This window comes from Watersipora subatra, chromosome 7 (assembly GCF_963576615.1).
Source record: "Watersipora subatra chromosome 7, tzWatSuba1.1, whole genome shotgun sequence".
Lineage (NCBI taxonomy): Eukaryota > Metazoa > Bryozoa > Gymnolaemata > Cheilostomatida > Watersiporidae > Watersipora > Watersipora subatra.
In genome coordinates, this window is record NC_088714.1 from 29,335,183 (window position 1) to 29,356,700 (window position 21,518).

At 37.3% G+C, this 21,518-nt stretch overlaps 1 protein-coding gene across 4 annotated transcripts; it reads right to left on the bottom strand.

The window, feature by feature from the left end:
* Window positions 1-26: 26 nt before the first annotated feature.
* Window positions 27-21,285, bottom strand: LOC137399680 (syntaxin-binding protein 1-like). Of its 4 annotated transcripts, none has more exons than XM_068085868.1 (15): window positions 21,240-21,285; window positions 20,483-20,577; window positions 19,956-20,114; window positions 18,027-18,215; window positions 15,697-15,830; window positions 14,429-14,522; window positions 13,761-13,919; window positions 13,375-13,454; window positions 11,488-11,695; window positions 11,053-11,191; window positions 6,851-6,960; window positions 4,730-4,780; window positions 2,647-2,846; window positions 2,292-2,443; window positions 27-669 (listed from the first exon to the last, which is right to left on the bottom strand). In XM_068085868.1, the coding sequence occupies exons 1-15, from the start codon at window positions 21,268-21,270 to the stop codon at window positions 569-571; spliced, it is 1,902 nt and encodes a 633-aa protein (XP_067941969.1). In that variant the 5' UTR covers window positions 21,271-21,285; the 3' UTR covers window positions 27-568. The 4 variants fall into 4 exon arrangements, with proteins under 4 accessions (XP_067941969.1, XP_067941967.1, XP_067941971.1 ...); XM_068085866.1 differs by having other exon boundaries at window positions 2,292-2,446; XM_068085870.1 differs by lacking the exon at window positions 4,730-4,780.
* Between the last annotated feature and the right edge of the window lie 233 nt (window positions 21,286-21,518).

Genomic DNA, 21,518 nt, shown 5'->3' on the forward strand with positions numbered 1-21,518 from the left:
AAGTGTGATAAGTTATCAAGCAAAAACCAATTTGTAACAAATAATATTATATTACAACGTACACCATACAACAGTTATAAAATAATAAAAAGTTTACCTTCCAACTATCGCAGTTGTCAAATCACATCAATCTCTTTAATGTCATTGGTATATACAGACATCCCTATGGCTTTTCACTGGTTGATTATTATGTGAAATGTAAGTTATTAGTAATAAAAAATAAAACGTACTAGAAGAAAATAACAAATACAAAAATATTTGTGAATAGACTAGAATCTAAAGTGAACCACCGCAGTAGCGTACGAAACTAACATGAATTGTTTAGTAGACATCTAGAATCATCTTTCAAGATTTTACCACTGCTGATCCCGGTGTGGTCATTATTTACCAAAACTTACTGCCTTTTACCAACAATGTAAAGATAATTAGAAGAGTACTTGACAAAAAGAAACATCTGATATTGCGACATACATTAACAAATATAGCCATATAAGCGTGGCAATAAATCACAAATCATTCAACTTGGAAATGGAGTGTGGTGACTTGCATGAGTGCGGACACTACCTAACTACATGGGAGGAGGTTGAACATCTGCGCCAGGAGAATCTGTCTCACTGAGGCTTTGCAAATCACTCAGATGGTCCTTAGGGGTTATGATGTGTGTTGACCCTAACAACAACAGAAGCTATTTTAGGACAAGAAAAAAATATCAATGGCTTGTAACGATCGTTATAGGTAGCATGCCAAATTGCTTAGTCCAGTGGGACGAGTATAACTGGAGTGGCTCAGAACCTGGTCACTTGACAGGGAATTTTTTGTTTTTGTCACATGTTTTGCACATGCCCAGTTGCATTTAATCATGATAAATATTAGACACTGGCCACAATGCTATATTCTACCACAGCAATATTGCAACAACCCACTACTAATAACCCAATACTGTTAAGAAATATAAGAAGATATTATGCAAAAATGTGCATAAATAGTTGCAGAATCTTGCATAAGATTATTGTACGCAGAGAGGTATTTGGAAAATGTATAGAAAAATAGAGAAATGTATAAAGAAAATATAAATCTCGAAAAAATTGGTAAGATTTGGCATGAGATATTAAATATTAGACAAAAACAGAAAATTCCCCGTCACGTGACCAGGTTCTGAGCCACTCCAGTTATACTCGTCCTAGTCAGTGCATTAGACACTCCTATAATGTAAATTCCAGATAATGCAAATAATTTGCAAAGTTTTTGCTTTCAACTAATTAAAAAATTCAATATAACGTAAAGTGTCAAGTCGGGTGAGTCCTCAAATTTGGTTTGAATTTTACTCAATCTCACCGCGCTTGCGAGAGAAAAACGATGCACGAATAAAGCTATGTCGATTATATATGCAACTTTCGCGACATTCTAGTTCGTCGTGATAGATCGTCATATGTGTCGACAAAACAGAGAACAGCTGCTGCACAATTGTTCATAAATACAAAGGCAATTGATTAGTGTAGGTGTTACAGCGTCGGTCTACCAATCTGAATGTGACGAGTTGGAGCATCGTCGGAAGTTCTCTTTCTAACCTTGACCCCTGGATACAGGTAGACAACAAACATGTAGTACCGCTTTTATAGTAAAAATATTTTGTTGTTTTGCTTTATTGTATATGTATGAAATATTTGTTATTAGTTTTACTTAGCAAAATAGACTGCTGTGTAGACAAAAATAAGCAATTCGTTGTAAATGAACGTCAAAGATGCATGCACACCCCATCAACTTACTGTAAAAATTACCGCAACCATACCTGCAAGATGATCAGAAAAAGTAGAAAAGTTGTCGATGCAAACCAATAAAACTGCAGTTACGGTACAGCGCACCAATTAGAAGAGTTAAATCAAGCTTTTCCTTTTTGCATGACCAAAGGAGTGGGTTTGGAAAGATCTTGGAACGGATTTGGCACTTTACATGTATTTTACTGTTCTTATAAATGTATATTCCCTATAACATAAACATTCTTGGAATGAATTATTTATGTTGGTAGGAGCGTCTACTGTATTTAGATCTATCTAGGCATAGCTAGTAGCTTTACAAACACATGTCAGGGTCTAGACTCTAGATACATGAATAAGAAACATCGTACACTGTTTAACAAAAATTCGGGTTTACTTTTTCTTTAGAATTTGGTACATCAATCTGTATCACCACCGTCCTTGATAACTTAACTAAACTGATCATCAGGCCATGCTTCTAAATAACTTACAGACAACAGCAAGAAGATAACTACAAAGAAAAATTTCTAGGCTTACCAACTATTATATCCCAGTCTTTGTTATTCGCTGCAACCTCATAGGCAACCCTTGTCTCGCTGTATGTAATGCCACCAATAACAAAGAATATCAGCCGAGGTCCCGATCGTGTTTGCGTTCGCCCACTTGACCAGTTATATTGCGGCCTAGCACTACTGCAAAAAAAATGTGTAGCAAAATAAAGAACTTACATGAAGATAATTGTTACATAGTTTAAAAACCAAATCATTGCTTCTAAAAAGTTTAATGAGCGAAAAGCTGTAAGCTACGTTTGAAATATAACAAATGTCAAATTATTAGCTGGATTTTCAAAAACCTTTTCAAATCTACAATATCAAACAACGATAAACAGCACCTTGCTGGGGCTGCCCCTCTCCCTCCCCGAGCGCCTCCTCCAAGATATGGGAACTGTTTTTGGTCAAGTTTATCCTCACACGCATCTTCCAGGAGGTCCTTGAGATATGGCGTCCAGCGTGATTGCTGGAAAGTTTGCTCAGATATTCGCTCTCTTCTGTTGAGCGCCTGGTATGAGTTGTACGGAGACCGCCTGTTGCGCTACAACAGACTTATCTGTCAAATTGGGTTTTGCTTTTAAACAGAAAAGTCAGAAAGAGTAGTTAGTGCGACATGTATGGATGATGTTAGCGCCAGCAACAGTCAAAAGAGATCACATGGCAATGTAAACACTGATATTGAAGACTGCTCTTTACTAATCTAAACGCAAAGTGCCACTATTTGTGACGTCTGGTCATAACGTATTCTGTCAACCATCCCCACCATCAGCAACCATCAACCATAATGTGTATTTAATGCTACAAATCCAAAGTTTTAGAAAAATATATGATGAAAAATGATAAAAAGAGAAGACAATTCTTGCAGTAAAAGCTACGAAAGGTCACATGCGAATAAAATAGGATTCATATTTAATTTGAGCAAATTACAAAGTAAGATAATACTCCAGTTACTTTTCCCACAGTACAAAATGTTCACACTGAAGAGCATTATGTGGATGCCTATTACAAATGGCAAGCGCCTGCAAAGCACTCCGAGATGACGAGAGGTAAAATGAAATTTTTTTTGTTATTTTTTTACGCCCATTCATAATATGGATATGGATATGAATTACATTCTTTATCTAAAACTCTATATTTTGTTATTACTGATAGCTGTGATTTGTTATTACTGATATAATGATAAACAAATTCATTACTCACACAACAATTGTTAGTGTTCCTACAAGATTTCAACAGAAGATGTCCTCTTCACAGTAATGTTATAGTAAAATATAATTGTCAATAGTCGTGTTACCATGTACGCATTTGAACTTTAAATATAATTGTCAATAGTCGTGTTACCATGTACACATTTGAACTTAAAAAGTTACTAAAGCCAGCGCAAACAATATTAATGCATCACCAAGGTACAGAAATATAGTTTACATATTGGTACTCTTGTCCCCATCAACCTGCTGCAAGGGTCATCTAGTATCATTATTCAATATGATCATCTAGCATCTATCATCTTTATTTCAAAACTGACCATACTATTTATGCCAACGCTTTCCATATTTATTTTTTATTTTCTAATATTTTTACTAACAATGCCACACTGGTCTGAATTAATGTCACTTTGAGATGGTTACAGATACAGCATTCTTAATTCAGAATGCGGACAGCGACGGAAGTCAGCGAGGCAATGCAAAAACAAGACATTAGGAGGGAAAGATCACCCGTCACCTTGTCTAATGGAGTTTGTTACAAGTACCTGCCAACATTAACAAAGAGACCTACGGTAGATGGCCAAACTAAAGTAGAATTAGCAAAGTTGGTAACAAAGAGCCGTGACCAGGATATAATAAGTGGGTAAAGCTAGAATCGAACGTGAATACATAAATATAATAGATGCAGACATGGCCTTACACAATTGGATCCAATAAATGCTAGATTATCAGCAAATGGCAATGATTTCACCATTGTACCATTGTTGTTCCCATCAGCCTAAAAGACAATAGTTAACCACAAGTGCTAAATGGTAGAAAGGCGTTATTTTACCGAAAACCAAAGCAAATTGTGGTAAAAGTTTGTTTCGTTTCTGAAGCAAAAACCACAATTTAGCTTGCATCAGAATGGGATATGTCATGACAACAAATTGACAAACTTCAATTCTTCAAATTAACAGTGCTAATCGCCTTCATTATTCAGTGTGGGCTCATTCAAATTGTGTCCAAGATAATAAAAAATTGCCTCGACGGTGAAAGAGCAACTCCCAATATTAATATAATAAAGTGGAACTGCAAGTGTGGGTAAGCAAGTGTTAGTGGAGTGAGACATATTATCTTAAGATAAAAGCCATCACCAAGACAAGGAGTGTCCCAGGTGAAGTTTGGGGGGCACTCAAGGTGAGAATTAATGGAACAGCAGGGCAAACCATGTACTCACTTCCAATGGCACCATAGCTAGCGAATCGTTAACATTAACACTGCTGGAGCTCTGTATGTGAGGAATAATAGCAAAACCGTTTTACTACATACAGAGATAAGTAGCAGCCGATGAAATGGCAATTTCATCACCGGAGCAAGCAAACTCTTCACCGTGTTACAAGGACATAACATGTATTATCCAAAAATCTATTGGAGAGCTAGCTAAAGGGGTAGCTACACTAGCTAGGCATCAGCATTTTGCGATGCCTGATTACTATAGAAACCACCGCGGATCTACCATGTTGGCCTTTTTGTGGAGTGCTTAGTAACCTTCTCGGTTCAGAATGCAACAGTTCTGTCTCAAACGGAAAAATGATCATTGAAATGGCTTTGACCATATTTTTGTTCATATAGAACCAGTGTGGGTAGAAGTGGTGTGTTTGTATAAAAAGGCTTGACAATAAAACATGAGCATGCATGTTTATTTTTAAATGCCACAAACGCGCTGGTCCCTCTCTCAACATCTGTGCCCTGATACATAGTCTCACATAGCCACCCCTTAAGCCTACTATGTACATATCAACAAAGGCAAGTCTTCACAGACACGACAAAAGAAAGCTTGACAACCTAGCAGTAAGTAATCAATATCAGAATATTGAAACCAATAAAGATTTCCACAATCAGCATACAGCATTTACATTCCAAACAACACCATATAATACATTTATACGCATGCATAATGCCCTAAATTATGTCACCCTATGAGAAAATAATTCAACTCTGCAATAAACGATTAATAATTTGAACAAAACAGCTAGCGTTTAAATACCAGTGTTTATGAACATGCTTGGAAGGCTATGTAAAGAGAAAACAACTCCAAAACATTTGGAGTTATTAATGATAACAGTGCTGTAGTATGGTTAAGAAAAGAGAGGCTAGACACACATTTACCTTCTTCATAAGTGGTGATATTTCAGTGAGACCAGTTGCCACACGGCACTGGAATACGTCGTATTTGACCGAATTCTTTAAATAGCAATTAGATTAATCAGAATAAAAGCGAACAAGTACCTAGGGTACTACAAACACACATCACCTAGCATTCTGTTATGGTCAGTCCTCCTGCTGGGGCAAAAAATGCTCACTAAAGAAATATGCTCAAACCACTTTATAAAACATGAATAAAGAAGATAACCACCAACACAAAAATGCTGGAGTCGTGTGCCCTCTAATGTTAACAGTTTGAACAAATGCTGAATAGGTGCGGTTACCTGCCATGAAGCAGGCAACATACAGTAGAAAAGCGCTTATCCATGTAGACTCAAATTATAATTCCAAAGCCGATGCCATATTAATTCTAGATTACCTTGTCAATAAAATAATTTGCTAACAAAAATACTACTTCATCTGATTAGCGATTTTCAGTGATATTCTTTTGCATAGTGAATTTCTTGTCGTAAAACGTGATCTAACAGGCATCTAAAAATGCTACAATTTAGTCTGATAAAGAGTTGTCCACCTTCATGACTTAGGGTACCCAAATCAAGAAATGAATATATTCACATAACTTGGTGTAAAGATATTAGAAAACACTTTTAGAAACATGTCATGAGTTGTTGGTAACTTGTAGATCAAAACTTACTTTTTATTTTGTTAACTGTTTTAGTTTCTGATTTAATATCATTTGATGACAAACGCCAGGAAAATAATTTTACATACACGCACACTTCCGAGCAGACTTAAAATGAAGGTCTAATGGAAATTCCAACATACAAGATTTGTTAATAGTAAATGGTGAATTAACGATTCAATTGATGCTGTTAAAACTGATGACGAGCTTTCTTTAGTTTCATGATAACAAACATATACTGAGAGGGCTCGCTAGAAAAGTGCAAACATATTTAGTTTTCCGCTGTTTCTATCTTTCTACGCAAAGTGCGGCATAGACACCTCACTTTCCATCCTCTCTCAGACAGACCGCACCTTTACTAATACATGTAAAAGCTCTACCACTATTTCTACCCGATGAAGCCCACACCATGAGGTCAAGAGGTCATTGTGTACACATATAACATAGGCCGACAAGCAGCATCTGCCCTGAGCGAATGAGCAAAGCATAAGACAATGAGCCAGTCCCTACCTCTGCAATGACTGTCACTCCCATATGCTGCACATTGAATATCTTCATCTTGTGCTCTGCCGGTATGTTTCCGTGCTGCATGAGTTTGGAAAGATTTTCATCAGACAGACCTGCAGATAACATATGTTCCCATTATCGATCACTCGTGCTTCATCTTCATTCGAAAAATGTATTGACAGCTATGACCTATGATTTTGTTGAGAATCCGACATTCATGGTTATTCGTGCTCATCTACTAAAGGCACAAGACACCAGGATGCTGGAATGGCTAGATAAAAAATCTGCTAGAAACCATCGGTCTACACGCTGGATCTTACAATAAGATAACATGAACCACAAAGGGAACACAATTCTGAATATCATGCTGTAGTTAACCGAGTGTGTTTGACAGGCCATACTGATGGCTGCCTGTCATAATTACTGTAAAACAACAGCTGTCAGCGTATAAGAACATCCTGATACTATAATGAACAAGAAAAACGAATACAGTAGACACTCCTACAACATAATTAATTTGTTCCAGGAACGTCTCATTATAGGGAGTTTACGTTATGCGCAGTAAAATACAGGTAAATTGCCTAATCCATTCCAGGATATTTCCAAACTCAACCTTTTGGCCGTAAAAAGAAAAACTAGACTTCACTTTTCAATTTGTTAGCTGTAGTACCGTAACTGCAGTATTATTAGTTTGCATTGAAAACTGTTCTTCTTTTATCACTTACACTCATCTTATGGTTCATGGTTGCTTTAATTTCACAAGTACATTTTCGACATCATTTACAATTTTTTTACTTTTTCTAAACAGTCTACTCTGCAAACAAAAACTAACAACAAAGATTTTATATGTCTACAATAAAGTAAAACAAAAATACGTTTTCACTATAATAAGATTCTATAACAAAATAATAGTGACAATCAGATTGGTAGACTGACGTTGTAATTAACCGATCGTGTTTAAATATTTCTGACAATTGCGCAGCTACAGGTACTTGTTCTCTCTGTTTTGTCGACACGTCAGACTATCTATCGCAGCGAACTAGAATGTCATAGAACTTGTATATGTAATAGAGATAACGCTATACAGAACATCGCTTTGTCTCACAAGTGCGGTGAGACTTGATGAGACTAAACTACATAATTATCATTATTCAAATCGAATTTGAGAACTTGCAACAATTTGACACTTTACGTTATATGGAATTTTTTACGTAGTATGAAGCAAAAACTTTACATAACTTTTTTCCGTTATGGAGAATTTACTTCATAGGCGGTATACGTTATAGGAACATCTGCTGTAAATCAATATATAGTTACTCCCATATTACGACAGCTGAACTAATATTTTTATGTCTACTGAACATTATGTCTGTCAAACAACAAACTGCTGGTTTTTAACACACTGTGGTTTGAAATTCGGCAGCGCACTGTTTGACAGACATAATAATGTTCAAGCGTGTGAGGTTAAGATGCCTCTGTGCAGAAGGAATCCAAAAAAAACTAGTCAACATTTGACATGATATATGGAAACTAACTACAAATCTAATAGATACATTTTATGACGGATCAAAAGCTGTAGGAATACCAATCTACCAGCACTTTGTCAAATAAACGTAAAAGGATATTTTCAAATAAGCTTCACTGAACACCATTAACGAGCGAAGCAATGTTTACGCCACCTCTATATTTTGTGCTACCCCATGAACAGAATGGCATCATTGTCACCGATGTTAGCATATTTGTTCAAACAGTTTTTCCTTTAGGTGGGCCAAAATATCAGACCATGTTAAACACTAGACTACTTTGAGTAAAACGTGGTAGAATAATAGAATTATTACTCATTTCAATAATGTTACTTTAAAAGTTATGACAAAAAACAAAACATTTTGGAGTTTGAAGAGGACACGCCGCAGCAATGACATCTCCAGATGCTAGAATGTCGCACATCGCTCTTGAAGAGATTAGTAATCATCCATATAAATGTTTTAAAGTCATCAGATCAGATTGTAAATCACTTTATGGACAAATCTGAAAACAGTGGGCCGATTTAGGCCTTAATGACTTCAAATCAAAGTGTAGTTCTGACAATCAAATTTCTTAGGTAGACTCAGCACTGAAACCATGGCAACCACAACAACAATGAAAAAAATTACGTATGCTGATGAAAACTAGTCATTATTAGTATGATTTTGTAGAGTTGTCTACTGATCAATTTTATTATGGCTTCATTAAGAGCAAACAAACCATTTCTGAATTATGACCAAAATAATGAACATGAAACGTATTGACAAATATTTTGCAAAATTTGTTTGCTTACAAAAAATTGCCCTCTAAAGGGTCAAGTTTGAGATGCTAGCACTTCTTCAAAACAGCCATAAACCTAATCAATCAAATTTTCAAGGATCTTTTTTCCATATAAACCAAGACTCTCAGGCTAGACAGTCATTCCGCTAGTCAATAACAAACAAATAAAACAAGCCTTTCATCGTTATATACATTGATGAGTTTTGTCTAAAATTATTTTCATGAAAAGAAAGAACTGTTTTCGTGTTATAACTGTATACCCTAGGACACTTATGTATTCGCGTCATCTAACTTTCGCATTTTCGCGGTGTCGTCCTCTCGCGAAAATTTCATGAGCGAAACTGAACTATTATAACGAACGAACGAAAACGCGAAATTAAATAGCTTAGTTCATTGATATCCACAATAAAATCTTCATATTAGAAATGCAGGCAATTTTTGTCTGTGGTTGGGCTCAGTGGGAACTTTTTGGTAAACTCATTATATCTAATAAACTGACTGAGCAGCATGGAAACGCAAATTAAGATGATATCAGTTTAGTCACCGAGTTTGGAACTGATGAAGATGAAAGTCTGGTAGGTGAAGTCATAAAATTGAAGAATAATTATTGTAGTGATGAATTTTATTACGAACCAAAAAAAATATCAATCCTCACCAGGTCCAACCACATTATACAGTTTTGGTTGTAAACAGACACATTAAAGACAGTGCTGCTACTTTAATTATCTGTATAATCACGAAACTCTAAATATTGATTGGCTATACTGTCATCAACAACTAATTACCTGTTTTATGACTCGCGCGCGGTGGTTAATGAACTCACAGAAAAATGTTCGTTTATCGATTAGAAAATATCAAACAAAAGCTTGAAATTGCTTCGTTGTTTTAGGCTGATTTTATAGATAGATCTTCGGACAACACAGTCAATTTCATAAAACTCTTAAAGACCGTGGGTTATGTGGTCAACGAATAATAAAACCAGGTTACCACGCAATTGCTGAGAAAGTCCAAAATAGCGTTTATGGCAGTGGCCCCTAGAAAACGCATAAATGCGTTTATGACAGCGAAAGGGTAATACAGTTTTAGTTGTTATCTATCTATTTTCTTCTTGGAATTCGAGTGTGAAAGTCACGGCAGGAGGGACCTAGACGTCATTGATAGACTAAGAAACAAATGGCAGCAAGTGATCAAATTGAATTATCGATCTCACCCACACATTTCAACCTGCGGTTTACAAATACGAACTAGTCCCAAATTGAATTTTTTTTCTTATTAGCAAACTGGACCTGAGGAATGCAATCTGTTTTTTCCACTGCATTTATTTTCACATCACTATATTTTCGCACTCATCAGGGCTGCAAAATTAAGTTGCAGCGAAATTTTACTCTGTGTGCTACTCACGAAACTAAATACTAGCGAAATAAAAGTGTCCTAGGGTAGAGAGGAAATGTCTACTTTTTACCAATCTCCTTGTTGTTATGGCAATTAAAGCCACAAAAGTGGGTTAACATTCACTGAAAGCCATTTAAAGGATGTTGCAGTTTTTTTTAGAAAACACCCTTAGTCATAATGACTGCAATCACCACTTGAACACTTTTTAAATGACTTATTATACATGTACATTGTAAACATTAATAAACATGCCCTGGAATGTTTATTAAAGATAAAAACACTTTCATGCTGAAGCCATTTTCATTTTTAGGTCAGTAAAATTTACTTTTCAGCTTCACTGTTGCCGTATTGTCAACCTGGTCAACAACAACAACGGCAGCCCACTCGACTTTGATGATTTATAAGAAATGTCAATATGCTACAATTTGCAGACGTTTGTGATATTTTAAACATAAATTTCTGCCAAAATTTTAAAAATAAAATCCACAGAGATTGACAGATAAACCCACCTCCCTTATGCAAGATGTAGAGATGTATGACGCGTATCTTCTCGTCAACTGAGATGTTCTGATCGAGAAGAATGGGTACGATTGCTCGCATCGGATCTCTGATTCGCTCATTCTGGGGATCAGTGCCCATAGCCAGGTCCTGGAAACACATATTATATGATACCCATCCGTAGAGGTTTGCATTCTTGACATGATATATTGACTCACCACGTCACTTAATACTTTTGGCTGCTGGTCAGCCAGTACAGCCTCATATACGGCGATTAGTGCATTTAAAAAGTTGATAAAAAAGTTCTGTTTCAGAGGAATGAGGATAGCACCCATTCAAGCAGCACATATGAATAAATAAAAAGGACAGTTTTATTCACATTTATCATGCAAACAAAAATAAACTGTAGTATGAGGACACCCAGAATTGTAACCTTGACCGCTAACCTGTTCGACCTTACACAGGTTACTAATCTTAGCCTGGTACTCCTTCATGCAGTCTTCGGCTAGGTGCATGTGGGTTGCGTAGTTGTTCAGCTCCTTTTGGTACTGCGGCATCTGCTTTACCATCTGCGCAACGTCCTTCACTGACGCCTGGTCCTTGCTTCCAATTCTCTTTTCGTCTGCAAACTTCCTCAGGCCTTGAGTCACCTTCCTGGGGACCAATGCATCATATCAGTTTCATATGTGCATGTTACCAAGGAAAAGGTAGTCCTAAATAATATATGTTTTACATGTGCTGACGTTTCTAATGATAACTGCCGAACCACCAAGAATTAACCAATAGGCCAGTCATTTCTTAGCATCATAGGTATATTAGATATGCTGTTGTAGTTCACCTTATATAGTTTACATGACTCAGTAGTAGCCTATTTAAGTCACTAAGTGACTATTTAAGTGAGGCTTTTAGGGTGAATTTAAGCAGTGCTAGAACAGGTCTGCATGCAGTTTATTATCCTTAACGTTTTAGCTGTCACCAGTGTGCAAAAAGCCACTATCAATACAGCCTTTACTGCCATGGGCCCCCTTGAGCAACAAAACTAAAAAATAATTTAAACAGTTTATTAACAACATTTTGTGTATAAAACTAGATTTAGAATCGACATCTACCATCAGAGTACAGTTCTGTGTGCCGTTGGCTGAGAAACTGTTTAATCATTGATTCTGTAAGATATTGCCTATATTTCAGTTTGCTCAAAAAACCTTTGTAAAAGATGAAAACTGGGATGAAATATACAGTTTTACCTCGACATACGAGAAAGTGGAGATGCGAGCAGTATTTCGAGCAAGTTTCTGCCTTGAGATACGCGACAAACTTGAGATGCGAGCTGGTTACGAGTTACGCATAAGAGTCGATGCGGCCACTAAGTGGCCAAGTATGAGGAAAGCCAATTCCGAGAACAACATTGCTGGGTCATCCTCGTTGGATCAGTTTTAAAAAGACCAGTTAAATGTGATAGTTAAACAAAAAGCACCCAGCCGGAAAAAGATGATAAAAAGTGTAGTTTATAATACTAAGTCTAGTGAGTATTAAGTTTAGTGTAAGATTGAAGAGCTTATTTTTAGTGTGTCTTCAGTAAGCTAAATTCATTTATGTTAAATTCAGAGTTTACGTTACGTAGCGTCACAAGTGTAGCACACCGAATGTGTTCCTATCAAGTCTCTATCACACTGCTGTTAGCCTCTACATCTGTTTCAAAGGCAAGAACTCCATACAGTGTTGCACATAGTAATGTTACAACTCATTGCAGCCCATAACCACCTAATGTGTATTTGTTATTTTGTGAGCGTAGGGAGTGAGTAACAGCAATTTAAACACATTTTTCACCGTAATATCCTGTTTTAGGTAGTTTTTTCAGAGTATGGGCAGGAAATAATTTGTATTCAATTGTTTTATATAGCAAACTTTGATTTGAGATGCAAAGAAATTGGTATGCTAACTCAGTGCCAAAACACATTAAGCTCGTATGTCGAGGACGTCGAGGTATGACTGTACTACAGAACAGCTTTGCAAATATAAAAAAATTGGTAGGTTTTATATTACTGTAGACAAATACTTTCAGGTAAAATTTATTAGCGTCAAATAGAATTGGATTCTTAGCCAAAATGATGCAATGCTGAGTGGATGAAGACAAAAAAATCACATACACCAACAGCTTTCTCTTTTAACTGAACTAAAAGCACTTATTCACGCATAATAATTTTTGCTAATTAACAATTTTATCATGCACACTGCGAGGAAACCAAACTTGGCTCTTACACGCATCATTAATGTCAAGGAAACAAGATCAATCAGCACGACACATATTACCAATATAGCAGCTAGCAACTCACTGACTGACATCAGCGATGTGGCGATGCCTCATATCTACCCACAATATATCAGACTCATCCAGTATCACCTCTGCCTCTTTCTGAAACCACATGGTCACACATCATGTGATCGCATACAAAACAATGAGGAAGAATAAAGGGCTGTCAAAAGGACATAACTTGCAGTATTAAGTACAAAATATAAGTTATTTGCTGAGATAATCTGCTTTTTATAACCGGCCAGTAAAGCCAAAAGTGATCAAGATATGTGACAGGAGGGTTACAAAGGCAAGAGAGTTGAACTTCCTTTTAAACTTACATGGAGGATCAATCAAGCAATGCTAGCAAAGGAAGCTGCAAGCATAGCGAGAATATGCAATCATAAAAACTATTAACGGAGTCCTTACATTGCCAGTAGGTGTTTGTTTTGTATAACCATAGACATCATCCTTGATCGGCAGCAGGTCATAGGCCATAGCTTGAAAAGTGAGCTCATGTACAAAGAGTGAGATAGGATCAAAGCCTCTGTCTAATATAATAAGCTGTGATCGTTCCTTGTTGGTTCCCTGTAACATACAACCATCATATAATATACTGCGGATAACAGACTGGCTCGCTTCACCACGTTGTGCGTGTAACAAGTATCTTGGAGTATCTCAACCAAATAGACTTGTGATCACTGCTCTACGCTGCCCCGCTCTACATCGCTGCTCTATGCTGCCCCGCTCTACGCTGCCGCGCTCTACATCGCTGCTCTACGCTGCCCCGCTCTACATCGCTGCTCTATGCTGCCCCGCTCTACGCTGCCGCGCTCTACATCACTTAGGGAAATACTAGCAACTACGGAGACAAGCATGACTAGCCGTATGCATGTCATGTGATGCTACAATTACAAACCGAGAAATGAGAAATCATGCTTAGCTAAAACAAAACTTTATCTAATTATCTTAATTTCCTAAACCCCCAATCATCCAAGAGTCGAAAACAGGCATTCATATACTATCACACTCAATAAACCGATGAGTAATATTGATCTTGTTATCGTACAGGAAATAAAAGCTGATGTGGCACTTACATCACCCATCCTTGGATCATCGGCTTTGTAGGCAACGAGCTTCTGATGCAACAACTGTGCAAACTCATGGTTGTTATCAAACTGCGAGCGATACCTAAAAATATAATCACTATCTGAAACAGATTGCTAACTGCTGAAGGCTATGATAACACATTGGTTAGCATATAATAAACATGTTCTGTGTTGCTACAAAAAGTTTATTAGACTCAGCTGCAGGTCATCCTATGGTCGAAATAGTAATTCCTGGGTTGATGGCTTATCATTGAGAGCGGTGCAAAGAAATCAACTTCAAAAACTCCTCAATGAGGTGTATTGCTTGCCTCCAATCAGAAATATGTTTTTAGGCATACCTGAGTGAGGTATGTCCAAAAACTCTATAAGTACCATTTAGGACTGGCAAACCTATCCTTGGGAACTAGAGAACCTACCCTCGAGAAAAGGTAAGCCTCCCCTTGAGAACAGGCAAGCCTCCCCTTGAGAACAGGTAAACCTCCCCTTGAGCATTGATACACTTTCCCGTAAGCACGAGAAAACCTACCCTTGAGAACTGGTAAACCTCCCCTTGAGAACTGGTAAACTTACCGTTTGGAACTGGTAAACCTACTACCTCTAGTTGGAAAATCCAACAAGATGGTAGCATGCTGATCTCTAATGTAAACTAAAACACTATAAAGGAAAATTCACATAGAATATAGCGATTTGACCTTCAGACACCAAGCCCTTGAGTCAAGGCCAACTGAACTACTCCTTTATAGCAACTTGACGGTTGCACTGGCAACCATCAAGTACAAAACAGTACTTTATACATACTAATTGAATGTTACAGGGGATTTTGTCACTCAACCAGACCAACGCTGTTTTTCCTTATTGATGCCAACAGCTCTGAAAAATTTTTTTAGTACACAAGTCAAATTTATCAGTGTTTGCAAAGCAAATTCCTCTTCCAGATAATACCAAAGGGTAAATACATAGTCAGTCATTTGCAAACAATAACACAAGTTGATAGATCACAGTCACTATACAGTGGATATCGTCGTGCTAACCATATAGCAATATAACAACTTACAGAGTTACAGGAGCATAGATATCAGCAATAGCATTGGAGAGCAAAACAACATTCCTCATTTGTTGCATTTTTAAAATTGATCTGGTGTTGAAGAGAACTAACATAGAGATGAGGAATTACAAGAACTGTATAATGTTAATCAGGCCTACATAGCCGTCGAAGAGATGAAACGTAGGGTGAGGCCAGAGAGAGAGACACCAACCTGATAGAGGGAAACTCGCCAAGTGTAGCGCAGAGAGTAGCAATCTTCTCGGCTGCCTGCTCCAGCTTGGCTACACGATCGAGAGAAGGATAGTAGAAAGCCTTAAACATTCCTGGGTTGTCCAGAGTGAATACCTGGTTGTAAAACAAAGGCTAGCTTACATAACACATGGAGTACATAACCAGTGAGGTACAACTCTTCGGCCTACCCTATAATATAATGTCCTGTGTACAACGTGTAGTGATATGTGGAACCCAACTAAAATGCTGCAAAAGTCACAGTACTCGCACATCCAGTTTTACTCAACTGCAGTCATTCAGATAACCTAGAAATCTGTCGGAGCATAGTAATCTATCTGACTTAAAAGTTGATATCTCTTGAACTCAACAGAAAAAGCAATTGTGTGGAAACGAGGAGGCGTGAGGTCACCAGGATATAGCGACAAGTGTTTTTACTACTGGAATCAGTCAGACAAGCATATATACTGTATATTAATCCACTTGAATGCAGATGCTGTGCAATAATCAATAGAGCTGGGTGCTTGACAGTCATTACTGAAAGGTGGTTTTTGCCTGCATTCATAAGTTGAGCATGGTGCCTAGACTCCTTCAGTACTGTAATACCTAGGCACACTGGAATAATATACTCTGGTTGCTAAGTCTAGAACTAGCATCAGATTTGAGATGGCAACACTGCAAAAGTACAGTGAGACAAATAACTGAGCAAACACTGTCATTGAAGTCTATATATAAGAGTTTAATGATGAAGCTAGTTTTATATTTAATGTACGGCTTTTAATAATTGCTTTATTTATCATCGATGGTTACGTAACAGTTTAATTATTTCAGCTAGTTTTAAATTTTCATATCTGGTTTTTAATAATTGCTTAATTTGACTTAAATTGAACTGAGTTAATTATTTCAGCTCAACCAGTTTTCATCTTACATTGAATTACTTTTTTTTGTCTCAGGTTTCAGGGTAAAGAATACTTCGTCGGCAATCCACAAGTCAACCATGACAAAGCGAAGAGATGTATATACCAAGCACTAGTAACACACGAAAAATTGTTGCTATTTGTCATTATCCATTCCTGGGAACTCATCAGCAACTGCACGACATTCTTCCGGAGGGCTTCGGTCTTTCAACACTGAAGCATGATGTGAATTGCTATCAGCACACAACACGATTAGGACCGAATATCCAAAGAATAATATGTACGATATATACTAACTTAAATGTTCACTTAGCGCAATGAATTTATCACTTCCTGCATGACACAATAGATGCCACAACGCTAAAAGTATCCGTTGTTGATATGCAAACTCACTGACACAAATTTTAACAGATTGTACAAACTATCTGAGTAACTGAAAAGTTTACTTTATCTTTTTTGAGAAGTTTTCCAATAGAAACATTTGATAAACTATGGTAAACTAGACATGACCCTGATTAGTTTACACACCGCCAGCTTAGTATATATACTGTATATGCAAAACTTACATTATATGTTTTATAATCATGATAAATTAGAGTTCGCAAATGTGACTATGCGAAGATGTGCTAGTAAAGTGGCTAGTAAAGTGGGTAGTAGAGTGGGTAGTAGAGTGGGTAGTAAAGTGGGTAGTAGAGTGGGTAGTAGAGTGGGTAGTAGAGTGGGTAGTAGAGTGGGTAGTAGAGTGGGTAGTAGAGTGGGTAGTAAAGTGGGTAGTAGAGTGGGTAGTAGAGTGGGTAGTAGAGTGGGTAGTAGAGTGGGTAGTAGAGTGGGTAGTAGAGTGGGTAGTAGAGTGGGTAGTAGAGTGGGTAGTAGAGTGGGTAGTAGAGTGGGTAGTAGAGTGGGTAGTAGAGTGGGTAGTAGAGTGGGTAGTAGAGTGGGTAGTAGAGTGGGTAGTAGAGTGGCTAGTAGAGTGGGTAGTAGAGTGGGTAGTAGAGTGGGTAGTAGAGTGGGTAGTAGAGTGGGTAGTGGAAATTACATGGTGCTATTCACTGTATCTGACATTAGATATAAATTAAATTAGCTTCATATATATAAATATAATCTTAACTATGTTCATGCTGTATTTGTAAGTTTTATTTATCTTTCAATTGTACTTGGAAAAACCTAAGTACTATGAGAAACTTCGGACGTGAAATATTAAAAACACGAAACGCGTCATAACAAAGCTTCGCTCACATTTTTTGTTGTATTAAGAACGTATTGTAAGCAAAGGAGATTATTATATATGAGGGTTTGAGTGTACAGACAAAATTACATAATTGGAAAGAAGCAACTAAACACCGATTGAACTTATCATCAAGTCTGCCGGTGACACTGAAAAGGATACATTACATACCTTTCTCTCATAGGGCAAAAATGCACAGTTTATCTCTTTGAGAGTTTTGATGGCCTTGTATTTTGTGGCTGGGTGTCGACACATTTCCTTGAAGAGCTCGTCAGGACACGCTTCGGTGAAATAGACATGAGCCGCTCGATATGTCCACTTATTGTGCTCAGCGAAGTCTGCGAGCATCTGGTTGATACTCTAAAAACAAAAACCAAAACATATTCATAGCCAATAATTTGTGAGTGCTTGTCAAAACATTCGAAAGACACCTATTTGCCTGCAAAATAAAATTTCAAGTCAAAAAGCTAATGGTAAATAGTCAGGACAATGCGAGAGAATGAGTTTTCTATGTCAAATACAAGCAAAACTGCAAGTCTCACCATAGTTGTGAATTGCAAATAAAATACACTGGATCCCATCATACGACATAAACTTGTTTTGACGTTGGCATCGTAAGGCAAAAATGTCGCAAGAGGGGCATCGAAATCCATAGCCAATATCTAATGCAAATAATCGCTGGTGAAAAACATTAAAATTTTCTATACATGCTGTAGGCTTACAGATAAAAAAGCAGTTACCTACAGTAACTTTAGTGTATTTAGTGGTTACAATCTGCAGTAAAAACTTATTGCAATAAAATTGTTTAACTTCTTCCTTTAATGCTGCCATCGATCTTAGAACCCATTGTAAAACTCTTAGATCCCATATTTTTATATGTAGTTATATGAGTATAATGAATTAAAGTCTATATTTTAACATGCGCAATAAATTTTCACGTTGGCTTAATTTTCACCAATTTTCATTTCACTCATGCAATATCAAACAAAACACAGAGGAAAAAAGAGGAGAAGAGAGAGTGAGGAGAGAGGGGGAAAAAGGGGAGAGAGAGAGGGGGCAACGGTGAAAGAGGGAGCGAGAGAGAGGGTGGACAGAGAGAATGGGGGGGGAGAAAGAGGGGGGAGAAAGAGGGGGAAGAGAGAGAGGGAAGAGAGAGAGGGGGAGAGAGAGAGGGGGAGAGAGAGAGGGGGAAAGAGAGGGGGAGAGAGAGAGAGGGGAAAGAGAAGGGAGAGAGAGAGGGAGAGAAAGAGGGAGGGAGAGAGAAAAGAAAGGGGGAGGGAGAGAGAGAGAGGAGAGATAGGGGAGAGAAAGGAGGAAGAGAGAGAGAGAGAAAAGGGGGAGAGAGAGGAGGAAAGAGAGAAGAGGGGGAGAGAGAGGAGGGAGAGAGAGGGGAAAAGGGGGAGGAGAGAATGGGGAGGAGAAAGGGGAAGAGAAAGGGGAGAAAGGGGGAAGAGAGAGGGGAAGAGAGAGGGGAGGAGAGAGGGGGAGGAGAGAGGGGGAGGAGAGAGGGGGAGGAGAGAGGGGGAGGAGAGAGGGGGAGGAGAGAGGGGGGAGGAGAGAGAGAGATGGGGAGAGAGACAGCGAGCCTTGTATCTCTTTCACATGTCGTTTTCGGCGAATCGCAGATCAGCATCTCTATGACTCCAACAATTCAGCACAGCGACCGCCAAATTTAATCTTCTAGAGGCGATTTTGTTGATGTCGTATGACGAAACAAATGCCGCATTGAGAAGACGTAAAAAACCTCAAGGTTCCACATCAAAAGGCGAACGAAGCCGTAAATTGTGCTAGTGTGCTGAAGGGCACACTGTAGTCCAGGGGTGCACTTGACTCAGTTTCAGTGGCAAAAGATTAAATCAAATAGATAACCATATAACTATGACAGCCAGTCTACCAGTAAAGGATGAACTTTAGTTCATTGTTGACACTTAACCTTTCGACCTAGATTCAATGATTGCTAGTGAGACTAATTAGCATTAATTAATACAATGGAATAGAAGCCAAAGTCGAGAGTAACTTGCAAGTAAAAAACGTAACGAAGGACATTGGTGAATAATTCAAACTTTTGTCAATAAACAGGAGATGAGAATTCAACACTACATTTGATGTGGGTGTAATTAAATAGATTGCATCGAGCTGGGGTAAGGGCTCTCGAGTCATGGACAACTTCTCCACCAGAGTTATCCCTTCTGCCATAATCTGGTGCATCTTGCAGCATGCTGATATCATCCGAGTAGCTAATGAGTCGAGCACCAGTACCTGCAACATGTGCACCAGTAACATTAATATCATCTTTGTGATAATATACTCTTGATTATGGTAATTAATCAATGTTTAAAAGTTCATTGCTGAACCAATCCCAACCATAATTACATTATTCCAAACCTACATTAAAAGTTCATTGAGTTCATAACAAAATTTAGTCACAAACAAAAACAAAAGAACCTTTCTAGTTTAATCTATAAAAACTACTGACCAAAAATAAATCTGTTATTTTTTTGCAACTTTTGTATATATATATATATTTAAACACCAAACTATCCATCAAAACATTACAGTGACAACTAATTAATATCTTAATATGATTAGTTTTAGAATTTGTATTTTTAATAATTAATGCTTAATACCTTCCACTGGCTCTCCTTGTATGGTTGGCCAGGGCCGCCATTAGCTGTCGCTTCCCCTTTTCCTCTGTGTGGATATATTAATTCTTTGAATATTTCTGCAAGATGAACTTTTATGTCACAATAAATTGTGAAAAATTCCTTGATACCATAGTTACAACTCCCAAATCATGTTTCCTTTAGTGGGTGTTAAAGCAAGTAAACAAGATAATATACTATATAGAGTAGTAATTCATTCTGTTAGGCTAGGCTGTTAGGTTAGGCGGCTAGGCTAAAATGATCAAAATGGCTGAGAATGTTAATTCTACATATGGCTGCATTGGTTAAAAACAAATTATGCCTACAAAGACTAAAATATATTTAACTTTGAATGTATGGCGTAGAAAATCGTCGACGTATCGCAAAAATGTTACTAATGATTACTTGTGTAAAATTTAACCGTTGAAGTTACAAGGTAGCAACTACACCACTCCAAAATACCAATCTGGCTATTGCAACAACTGTGTAAAGCTTCAAATTTAACAAACAACATTTAAGTATATACAATACTTTAACATTCTAATAAATCGTACTGGAACAAGCCCTAGATCAGCTACCGCAAGACAAGATGGCAAACTGTAATTCATTAAATATTTCAAATAAAGCAATAAAAACGTATCATTTTTCAAATTAATTAAAAGAACTCAAACCAACACATATAGCAAACAAGATACAGTTCAAAAGCTAACGAAGTCTGATCATTAGGAAGAAAGATACTCACTCTCCCTCACACAATCCTGTAACGAAGCCATTCTTGATCGATTGAGTTTCCGGTTAAATTTGTAGACTATAAACAATGTATCTATATGAGCTTACTTTTTTGATCTTTAAGTAAATTTTAATATGAATACAACAATTTTTTTTTCAAAAATATTTGCTTAAAACAATGTTTTAATTATTATTATATTAGGTTTGAGATTTCCTAAAGTTTGTAGACTCAGAGTGTTCTTGAGTTATGCACCTTGATAGGGCAGGACGCGCAGGAATTTCAATCGATGGT

Coding starts and splice junctions, on each gene's coding strand:
- LOC137399680 (XM_068085866.1), bottom strand. CDS start 21,270: ATGGCTTCGTTACAGGATTGTGTGAGGGAGA. Junction 14,523..15,696: donor GGCGAGTTTCCCTCTATCAG/GTTGGTGTCTCT, acceptor TTATATTTTTAG/GTATCGCTCGCAGTTTGATA. Junction 4,781..6,850: donor GAGTGACAGTCATTGCAGAG/GTAGGGACTGGC, acceptor CCTCACATACAG/AGCTCCAGCAGTGTTAATGT.